The 11,653-nt window shown below is 45.0% G+C and overlaps 2 protein-coding genes across 3 annotated transcripts in view; one reads left to right on the top strand and one right to left on the bottom strand.

Moving 5' to 3' along the window:
• The window catches only part of ube2c (ubiquitin-conjugating enzyme E2C), a 26,231-nt gene extending 18,554 nt beyond the window's left edge, over positions 1-7,677 (top strand). For both annotated transcript variants that reach the window (XM_056274636.1, XM_056274635.1), the window contains exons 5-7: positions 6,744-6,948; positions 7,238-7,297; positions 7,400-7,677. In XM_056274636.1, coding sequence (XP_056130611.1) covers positions 6,744-6,948; positions 7,238-7,297; positions 7,400-7,437 — 303 coding nt within the window. In that variant the 3' untranslated portion in view covers positions 7,438-7,677. The remainder of the gene's footprint in view (positions 1-6,743; positions 6,949-7,237; positions 7,298-7,399) is intronic.
• Positions 7,678-8,426: 749 nt separating this feature from the next.
• Positions 8,427-11,653, bottom strand: part of zgc:109913 (regulator of G-protein signaling 9-binding protein) — a 74,863-nt gene continuing 71,636 nt past the window's right edge. Inside the window, exon 4 of the mRNA XM_056301946.1 lies at positions 8,427-8,615. Coding sequence (XP_056157921.1) covers positions 8,427-8,615 — 189 coding nt within the window. The remainder of the gene's footprint in view (positions 8,616-11,653) is intronic.

Here is an 11,653-nt window from a genome sequence, read left to right as displayed (position 1 = left end):
GTAACCCTGTCTGTTCTACACAAAACATATAACCCTGTCTGTTGTACACACAACATGTAACCCTGTCTGTTCTACACACAACATGTAACCCTGTCCTGGTTCTACACACAACATGTAACCCTGTCTGTTCTACACACAACATGTAACCCTGTCTGTTCTACACACAACATATAACCCTGTCTGTTCTACACACAACATGTAACCCTGTCTGTTCTACACACAACATGTAACCCTGTCTGTTCTACACACAACATGTAACCCTGTCTGTTCTACACACAACATGTAACCCTGTCTGTTCTACACACAACATGTAACCCTGTCTGTTCTACACACAACATGTAACCCTGTCTGTTCTACACACAACATGTAACCCTGTCTGTTCGTACACACAACATGTAACCCTGTCTGTTCTACACACAACATGTAACCCTGTCTGTTCTACACACAACATGTAACCCTGTCTGTTCTACACACAACATGTAACCCTGTCTGTTGTACACACAACATGTAACCCTGTCTGTTCGTACACACAACATGTAACCCTGTCTGTTCTACACACAACATGTAACCCTGTCTGTTCTACACACAACATGTAACCCTGTCTGTTCTACACACAACATGTAACCCTGTCTGTTCTACACACAACATGTAACCCTGTCTGTTCTACACACAACATGTAACCCTGTCTGTTCTACACACAACATGTAACCCTGTCTGTTCTACACACAACATGTAACCCTGTCTGTTCTACACACAACATATAACCCTGTCTGTTGCTACACACAACATGTAACCCTGTCTGTTCTACACACAACATGTAACCCTGTCTGTTCGTACACACAACATGTAACCCTGTCTGTTCTACACACAACATGTAACCCTGTCTGTTGTACACACAACATGTAACCCTGTCTGTTCTACACACAACATGTAACCCTGTCTGTTGTACACACAACATGTAACCCTGTCTGTTGTACACACAACATGTAACCCTGTCTGTTCTACACACAACATGTAACCCTGTCTGTTCTACACACAACATGTAACCCTGTCTGTTGTACACACAACATGTAACCCTGTCTGTTCTACACACAACATGTAACCCTGTCTGTTCTACACACAACATGTAACCCTGTCTGTTGTACACACAACATGTAACCCTGTCTGTTCTACACACGACATGTAACCCTGTCTGTTCTACACACAACATATAACCCTGTCTGTTGTACACACAACATATAACCCTGTCTGTTGTACACACAGCATGTAACCCTGTCTGTTCTACACACAACATGTAAACCCTGTCTGTTCTACACAAAACATATAACCCTGTCTGTTGTACACACAGCATGTAACCCTGTCTGTTCTACACACAGCATGTAACCCTGTCTGTTCTACACAAAACATATAACCCTGTCTGTTCTACACAAAACATATAACCCTGTCTGTTGTACACACAACATGTAACCCCTGTCTGTTCTACACACAACATGTAACCCTGTCTGTTCTACACACAACATATAACCCTGTCTGTTCTACACACAACATGTAACCCTGTCTGTTGTACACACAACATGTAACCCTGTCTGTTCTACACACAACATATAACCCTGTCTGTTCTACACACAACATGTAACCCTGTCTGTTCTACACACAACATGTAACCCTGTCTGTTCTACACACAACATATAACCCTGTCTGTTCTACACACAACATATAACCCTGTCTGTTCTACACACAACATATAACCCTGTCTGTTCTACACACAACATATAACCCTGTCTGTTCTACACACAACATGTAACCCTGTCTGTTCTACACACAACATATAACCCTGTCTGTTCTACACACAACATGTAACCCTGTCTGTTGTACACACAACATGTAACCCTGTCTGTTCTACACACAGCATATAACCCTGTCTGTTCTACACACAACATGTAACCCTGTCTGTTCTACACACAACATGTAACCCTGTCTGTTCTACACACAACATGTAACCCTGTCTGTTCTACACACAACATATAACCCTGTCTGTTCTACACACAGCATGTAACCCTGTCTGTTCTACACACAACATGTAACCCTGTCTGTTCTACACACAACATGTAACCCTGTCTGTTCTACACACAACATGTAACCCTGTCTGTTCTACACACAACATGTAACCCTGTCTGTTCTACACACAACATGTAACCCTGTCTGTTCTACACACAACATGTAACCCTGTCTGTTCTACACAACATGTAACCCTGTCTGTTCTACACACAACATGTAACCCTGTCTGTTCTACACACAACATGTAACCCTGTCTGTTCTACACACAGCATGTAACCCTGTCTGTTCTACACACAACATGTAACCCTGTCTGTTCTACACACAACATGTAACCCTGTCTGTTCTACACACAACATGTAACCCTGTCTGTTCTACACACAGCATGTAACCCTGTCTGTTCTACACACAGCATGTAACCCTGTCTGTTCTACACAAAACATATAACCCTGTCTGTTGTACACACAACATGTAACCCTGTCTGTTCTACACACAACATATAACCCTGTCTGTTCTACACAAAACATATAACCCTGTCTGTTGTACACACAACATGTAACCCTGTCTGTTCTACACACATGTAACCCTGTCTGTTCTACACAAAACATATAACCCTGTCTGTTGTACACACAACATGTAACCCTGTCTGTTCTACACACAACATATAACCCTGTCTGTTCTACACACAACATGTAACCCTGTCTGTTCTACACACAACATGTAACCCTGTCTGTTCTACACACAACATATAACCCTGTCTGTTCTACACACAACATGTAACCCTGTCTGTTCTACACACAACATGTAACCCTGTCTGTTCTACACACAACATGTAACCCTGTTCTGTTGTACACACAACATGTAACCCTGTCTGTTCTACACACAACATGTAACCCTGTCTGTTCTACACACAACATGTAACCCTGTCTGTTCTACACACAACATGTAACCCTGTCTGTTGTACACACAACATGTAACCCTGTCTGTTCTACACACAACATGTAACCCTGTCTGTTCTACACACAACATGTAACCCTGTCTGTTCTACACACAACATGTAACCCTGTCTGTTGTACACACAACATGTAACCCTGTCTGTTGTACACACAACATGTAACCCTGTCTGTTCTACACACAACATGTAACCCTGTCTGTTCTACACACAACATGTAACCCTGTCTGTTCTACACACAACATGTAACCCTGTCTGTTCTACACACAACATGTAACCCTGTCTGTTCTACACACAACATGTAACCCTGTCTGTTGTACACACAACATGTAACCCTGTCTGTTCTACACACAACATATAACCCTGTCTGTTGTACACACAACATATAACCCTGTCTGTTCTACACACAACATGTAACCCTGTCTGTTGTACACACAACATGTAACCCTGTCTGTTCTACACACAACATGTAACCCTGTCTGTTGTACACACAACATGTAACCCTGTCTGTTCTACACACAACATGTAACCCTGTCTGTTGTACACACAACATGTAACCCTGTCTGTTGTACACACAACATATAACCCTGTCTGTTCTACACACAACATGTAACCCTGTCTGTTCTACACACAACATGTAACCCTGTCTGTTGTACACACAACATGTAACCCTGTCTGTTCTACACACAACATGTAACCCTGTCTGTTCTACACACAACATGTAACCCTGTCTGTTGTACACACAACATGTAACCCTGTCTGTTCTACACACAACATGTAACCCTGTCTGTTCTACACACAACATATAACCCTGTCTGTTGTACACACAACATATAACCCTGTCTGTTGTACACACAGCATGTAACCCTGTCTGTTCTACACACAACATGTAACCCTGTCTGTTCTACACAAAACATATAACCCTGTCTGTTGTACACACAGCATGTAACCCTGTCTGTTCTACACACAGCATGTAACCCTGTCTGTTCTACACAAAACATATAACCCTGTCTGTTCTACACAAAACATATAACCCTGTCTGTTGTACACACAACATGTAACCCTGTCTGTTCTACACACAACATGTAACCCTGTCTGTTCTACACACAACATATAACCCTGTCTGTTCTACACACAACATGTAACCCTGTCTGTTGTACACACAACATGTAACCCTGTCTGTTCTACACACAACATATAACCCTGTCTGTTCTACACACAACATGTAACCCTGTCTGTTCTACACACAACATGTAACCCTGTCTGTTCTACACACAACATATAACCCTGTCTGTTCTACACACAACATGTAACCCTGTCTGTTCTACACACAACATATAACCCTGTCTGTTCTACACACAGCATGTAACCCTGTCTGTTCTACACACAGCATGTAACCCTGTTCTGTTGTACACACAACATGTAACCCTGTCTGTTCTACACACAACATGTAACCCTGTCTGTTCTACACACAACATGTAACCCTGTCTGTTCTACACACAACATGTAACCCTGTCTGTTGTACACACAACATGTAACCCTGTCTGTTCTACACACAACATGTAACCCTGTCTGTTCTACACACAACATGTAACCCTGTCTGTTCTACACACAACATGTAACCCTGTCTGTTGTACACACAACATGTAACCCTGTCTGTTGTACACACAACATGTAACCCTGTCTGTTGTACACACAACATATAACCCTGTCTGTTCTACACACAACATGTAACCCTGTCTGTTGTACACACAACATGTAACCCTGTCTGTTCTACACACAACATGTAACCCTGTCTGTTGTACACACAACATGTAACCCTGTCTGTTCTACACACAACATGTAACCCTGTCTGTTGTACACACAACATGTAACCCTGTCTGTTCTACACACAACATGTAACCCTGTCTGTTCTACACACAACATATAACCCTGTCTGTTCTACACACAACATATAACCCTGTCTGTTCTACACACAACATGTAACCCTGTCTGTTCTACACACAACATGTAACCCTGTCTGTTCTACACACAACATGTAACCCTGTCTGTTGTACACACAACATGTAACCCTGTCTGTTGTACACACAACATGTAACCCTGTCTGTTGTACACACAACATATAACCCTGTCTGTTCTACACACAACATGTAACCCTGTCTGTTGTACACACAACATGTAACCCTGTCTGTTCTACACACAACATGTAACCCTGTCTGTTGTACACACAACATGTAACCCTGTCTGTTCTACACACAACATGTAACCCTGTCTGTTGTACACACAACATGTAACCCTGTCTGTTGTACACACAACATATAACCCTGTCTGTTCTACACACAACATGTAACCCTGTCTGTTCTACACACAACATGTAACCCTGTCTGTTGTACACACAACATGTAACCCTGTCTGTTCTACACACAACATGTAACCCTGTCTGTTCTACACACAACATATAACCCTGTCTGTTCTACACACAACATGTAACCCTGTCTGTTGTACACACAACATGTAACCCTGTCTGTTGTACACACAACATGTAACCCTGTCTGTTGTACACACAACATATAACCCTGTCTGTTCTACACACAACATGTAACCCTGTCTGTTCTACACACAACATGTAACCCTGTCTGTTGTACACACAACATATAACCCTGTCTGTTCTACACACAACATATAACCCTGTCTGTTCTACACACAACATGTAACCCTGTCTGTTGTACACACAACATATAACCCTGTCTGTTCTACACACAACATGTAACCCTGTCTGTTGTACACACAACATATAACCCTGTCTGTTCTACACACAACATATAACCCTGTCTGTTCTACACACAACATGTAACCCTGTCTGTTCTACACACAACATGTAACCCTGTCTGTTCTACACACAACATGTAACCCTGTCTGTTGTACACACAACATGTAACCCTGTCTGTTGTACACACAACATATAACCCTGTCTGTTCTACACACAACATGTAACCCTGTCTGTTGTACACACAACATGTAACCCTGTCTGTTCTACACACAACATGTAACCCTGTCTGTTCTACACACAACATGTAACCCTGTCTGTTCTACACACAACATATAACCCTGTCTGTTCTACACACAACATGAAACCCTGTCTGTTGTACACACAACATATAACCCTGTCTGTTCTACACACAACATGTAACCCTGTCTGTTCTACACACAACATGTAACCCTGTCTGTTCTACACACAACATGTAACCCTGTCTGTTCTACACACAACATGTAACCCTGTCTGTTGTACACACAACATGTAACCCTGTCTGTTCTACACACAACATATAACCCTGTCTGTTCTACACACAACATGTAACCCTGTCTGTTCTACACACAACATGTAACCCTGTCTGTTCTACACACAACATATAACCCTGTCTGTTCTACACACAACATGTAACCCTGTCTGTTGTACACACAACATATAACCCTGTCTGTTCTACACACAACATGTAACCCTGTCTGTTCTACACACACAGACACCAGGACACTATGTAGATCTCAAGGAAACAAAATCTGGTTCTGAAAACAAAACATTTAAACGGTGCAGTTGTTAAGATATTGTCTGATGCGTCCTGCATTCTGAGTGTGATCTTTGTATCATATCAGACAAAAGGCCACAGTTGGCCAACAACGTTTTCTATGTTTTAAGTCCTGCTTCTGTTCCTCCTGCTCCCTTCCCATCTCTGCTCAGGTCTATGAGGGGCTGCGTTACAAACTGTCTCTGGAGTTTCCCAGTGGTTATCCTTACAAAGCTCCATGCGTCAAGTTCATCACCCCCTGCTTCCACCCCAACGTGGACGAGCAGGGCTTCATCTGCCTGGACATCCTGAAGGACAAGTGGTCTGCCCTCTATGATGTCAGGTCCATCCTGCTGTCCATACAGTCTCTACTTGGAGGTGCTGCCTTCTTTCATAGCCAGCTAGCTGGTGTCTAGGCTGCTGCGTCATACTGTCAAACACGTTTTATTTTAATCATTTACTTGTAATTTGGTGGCAGGGAGGTCCAAACAGATTCAGACAGAATGACAGTTAGTATTGGGTTGTTGTTTGGTTTGTTTTTTTTAAACACAGCCACAGCTTGACCATATCAAAATTGTTTATTCTGGAAGGTGAGCTTTGTTGTGTGTAATCATTTCAAGTTAGAAGGGCATTATTCATCTTTCAGTCCTGTTTCTCTGTTCTGCAGAACCAAACAATGAGAGTCCTCTGAACACGGCTGCAGCTGAACTGTGGGACAACCAGGAAGGTGAGAACTGGACACTCACCACACAACAAGAACTAAGTAGAAGCAATCAACACACCAAGAAAGTCAGAGGGAATAAATATTTTAATAATTTTGCCTTTTCAGCATTCAAAGCCCATTTACACTCAACCTACCAGAGCTGAAGCAACCCTCATCCAGTGCTGCATCCCTCAGTGTCCTGCTCCTGGCCTCCTCTGTCCTGTGTCTGTCTGACGTCCGGCTCGCTTTGTACAGTATTTTTATGTTTCAACCTTCAATGTGAATAAAGTTCTTAATTGTCTGATTTTATACACATTTACTTCTTGGACAGATAAGGGTCTGTGCTAGAGAAAAGGTAGAAGCTCGTCATCCCTGGCTCCACCATCAGACCAGCTACTCCCTGAGTAAGAAGTAGCCATAGTTGGTGGTTTCAAGTACCACAGACAAGGCAGAATAATCTCATATGCCATCAGGGCCAAAAGTTTTCAACTTTACTAGCAGCGGATGTTGAAAGGTGCGTTCTCTGGTTTGACTAAAATGGAGATGACCCCATCAGAAGGTCCAGCAGGTGGCAGCATTAAAGGATTCAGGGCTGTCTGAGAGAACATACTGGTACATGCAGGTAGTACTTTCTGCAGTATTCAATAGTTACTAAGCATACTATTATCACAAGACAAATTTAGTCTCTCTCTCTCGTCTCGTCATTCTGGGCCTTGCTAAGCTGTCTCGGTGCCGCACAGCTCGTTGGTGTAGATTTGACAGATGACATTTCTCCAGCCAGCTGTTTACCATTTTGATTCCAGTCTGCTGATCAATAGATTGACAGGTAAGGACGCTTAATTAAACTTGCCTTCCTTCTCCTGTGCAACAAATACAAGGTCATGCTGGTGAATTGTTTGTCCTAGTTCTCATATTTAAAATGAACTTTGTGAAAATTGCTCAGTTAAATAATGCACAGGTACATGAGCAGACTAATTTTAGACAATGTTGGTATTGTTCATCTCAATATTTCAACTATTAAAAAAAAAGTGTTTGAGCACTATGGCAGTATACAGTGTCAGACTAAGTCAAGGTAATGTAGTGGGTTATGTTACTGATCAGTTGAAGTAGATGGTGGTCCTGCTGGTTAATGTAACACACTCGGTGTGTGATCCTATTGGTTAACTGAGCAGCAGAGCATGCAGCCCAGGTGGCAGCAGGCAGCCATCTTGTCATGGGAGACGACCTCTACCTCCATCAGCTCTTCCAGGTTGTCCTCCTGGGCCTGAGGGTCGGTCTGAGACCCGCTGGCCTCGGCCCCTGGCTGCTGGGTTGCTTCCACCGACCAGAATGGGATGGACACCTGGGCACCAGAACCACAACATCCACCCTCAGTCTGAAGCAAACGGTTTCCAACAGGAGTCATGGAGAGTAGTGTGATTAGAATGAAAACCTGCCTACACCAGTTAGTACCATGGTCTTGGTACTTTGTGATGTAATCGGAATCAACTTTATTGCCCAAGTGCCTATGCACACGAGGAATTGGACTCCGGTTCACAGAAGCTTCCAGCTCTTGCAGACATCACTCACACACAAAAGAAACCAAAACAACAAGAAATAAATGGAACAGCAACAGGGCATTGGAGGCAAGCATGTATGCACAACAGGTATGTCACTACTATACAGAGTTGTGTTATGGCTGAATAATTAACCATAACAACCAACAGCCCATATATTACAAGTACACACTATATATTCACCTACCATCCACCACCCCGCTGCAGACTGTAGTTTATAGCTGCGCTACAGCAGCAGCAATGTGGAACCAGGATACAGCTGTTGGATGTGAATGTCTATCGCACATCTCGTTTTAGTGCACATCAGAGGAGGTTTCTATAAGACAACAGCTGAAGCAGTGCTTCACCAAAAAACATAACACACATATAAAGCCTCTTTTTTTAGACGTCAACATTTCATTACAAGGACTATTTCCTCTGTGAGTGTCAATGTTAAAAAAGGTCGTGGGTATTGTGCAACACAGCGCCCTCTTCAGGTGACGGGAGTGTTCTGCTTCACTAACCCAACGCATTTTAATGCCCACCCATTGAAGCAGTGCTTCACCCAGTCTTTCCTCGACCTGAACATGACTGACACCTGTCTAACTAATCAGAGAACACCGTCTAACCAATCAGAGTTGTTGTTTTTTAGTGCCCTGTTGGCCTGTTCTGCTTTGGCAACATTGTAATTACTGCAGTCATGCCAATAAAGCATCACTGAACTGAGCTGAACTGGGCTGGGCTGAGCTGAACTGAGCTGGGCTGGGCTGAGCTGAACTGAGCTGAACTGAACTGAGCTGAGCTGAGCTGGGCTGAACTGAGCTGAGCTGAGCTGAGCTGAGCTGAACTGAACTGGGCTGGGCTGAGCTGAACTGAGCTGGGCTGGGCTGAACTGAGCTGAGCTGAACTGAACTGAGCTGGGCTGGGCTGAACTGGGCTGGGCTGGGCTGAACTGAGCTGAGCTGAACTGAACTGAGCTGAGCTGAGCTGGGCTGGGCTGAACTGAGCTGGGCTGGGCTGAACTGGGCTGGGCTGAGCTGAACTGAGCTGGGCTGGGCTGAACTGAGCTGAACTGAACTGAGCTGGGCTGGGCTGAACTGAGCTGAACTGGGCTGAGCTGGGCTGGGCTGGGCTGAGCTGAACTGAGCTGAGCTGGGCTGGGCTGAACTGAGCTGAGCTGAACTGAGCTGAGCTGGGCTAGGCTGAGCTGAACTGAGCTGAACTGAACTGAGCTGGGCTGGGCTGGGCTGAGCTGAACTGAGCTGAACTGAGCTGAGCTGAGCTGAGCTGAGCTGGGCTGAACTGAACTGAACTGAGCTGAGCTGAGCTGGGCTGAGCTGGGCTGAACTGAACTGAGCTGAACTGAGCTGAGCTGAGCTGAGCTGAGCTGAGCTGGGCTGAACTGAACTGAGCTGAACTGAGCTGAGCTGAGCTGGGCTGAACTGAGCTGAACTGAGCTGAGCTGAGTTGGGCTGAGCTGGGCTGAACTGAACTGAACTGAGCTGAACTGAGCTGAGCTGAGCTGAACACCAGTTCAGCCTCTCCAATCTTATATTGACTTGTTCTCCAGTCTTCATCATACCTTTTGGTATTCCAAGCACGGTGAAAGATAAGAATGCAAAGAAAAAGAGATTAGCCTAAGATAAATTAGTGGGTACAATAGTAGTTTTTGGTGGTTCTTGTATATATATATATATATTGTAAGTATTATAATAATTAATCTGTTCAGATCTTTATTGATCATCTTATTTTTGCATGTTTGATCTTGACCTTGTGTAGTGGCCCTGTATTGTCGGCTAACGTTAGTTGTTCTAACTAGTTTAGCTAGCTAGCTAGCTACTAGGTTAGCTAGCTCCTGTCCTGTCTTTCAATTTTTGCAAAGAATCATGATTTGCAAACATCGTGGACCGGATCCTGCGGGAATCTTTTCACACTTTCTCCTATGAGGAAAAACTAGGAGTGAAGGCACAGGAGAGACCAAAGCCCCCCCCCCCCCCATCCAGCTGGTGCAGAGAGTGGGCTCGGTGAGTCAGAGTTTTAGTGAAGGTACAGGAGAGACCAAAGCCCCCCCCCCCCTCCAGCTGGTGCAGAGAGTGGGCTCGGTAAGTCAGAGTTTTAGTGAAGGTACAGGAGAGACCAAAGCCCCCCCCCCATCCAGCTGGTGCAGAGAGTGGGCTCGGTGAGTCAGAGTTTTAGTGAAGGTACAGGAGAGACCAAAGCCCCCCCCCCCCTCCATCCAGCTGGTGCAGAGACTGGGCTCGGTAAGTCAGAGTTTTAGTGAAGGTACAGGAGAGACCAAAGGGCCCCCCCCCCTCCATCCAGCTGGTGCAGAGACTGGGCTCGGTGAGTCAGAGTTTTAGTGAAGGTACAGGAGAGACCAAAGGGCCCCCCCCCCCCCATCCAGCTGGTGCAGAGAGTGGGCTCGGTAAGTCAGAGTTTTAGTGAAGGCACAGGAGAGACCAAAGGCCCCCCCCCTCCAGCTGGTGCAGAGAGTGGGCTCGGTGAGTCAGAGTTTTAGTGAAGGCACAGGAGAGACCAAAGGCCCCCCCCCTCCAGCTGGTGCAGAGAGTGGGCTCGGTAAGTCAGAGTTTTAGTGAAGGTACAGGAGAGACCAAAGGGCCCCCCCCCCATCCAGCAGGTGCAGAGAGTGGGCTCGGTAAGTCAGAGTTTTAGTGAAGGTACAGGAGAGACCAAAGCCCCCCGCCCCCCCATCCAGCTGGTGCAGAGAGTGGGCTCGGTGAGTCAGAGTTTTAGTGAAGGTACAGGAGAGACCAAAGGGCCCCCCCCCATCCAGCAGGTGCAGAGAGTGGGCTCGGTAAGTCAGAGTTTTAGTGAAGGTACAGGA

The sequence above is a fragment of the Lampris incognitus genome, chromosome 2, assembly GCF_029633865.1.
Source record: "Lampris incognitus isolate fLamInc1 chromosome 2, fLamInc1.hap2, whole genome shotgun sequence".
In the NCBI taxonomy this organism is placed as follows: Eukaryota; Metazoa; Chordata; class Actinopteri; order Lampriformes; family Lampridae; genus Lampris; species Lampris incognitus.
Note: the sequence above shows the minus strand (reverse complement) of the source record. Positions and strands in the feature narration are given on the sequence as shown.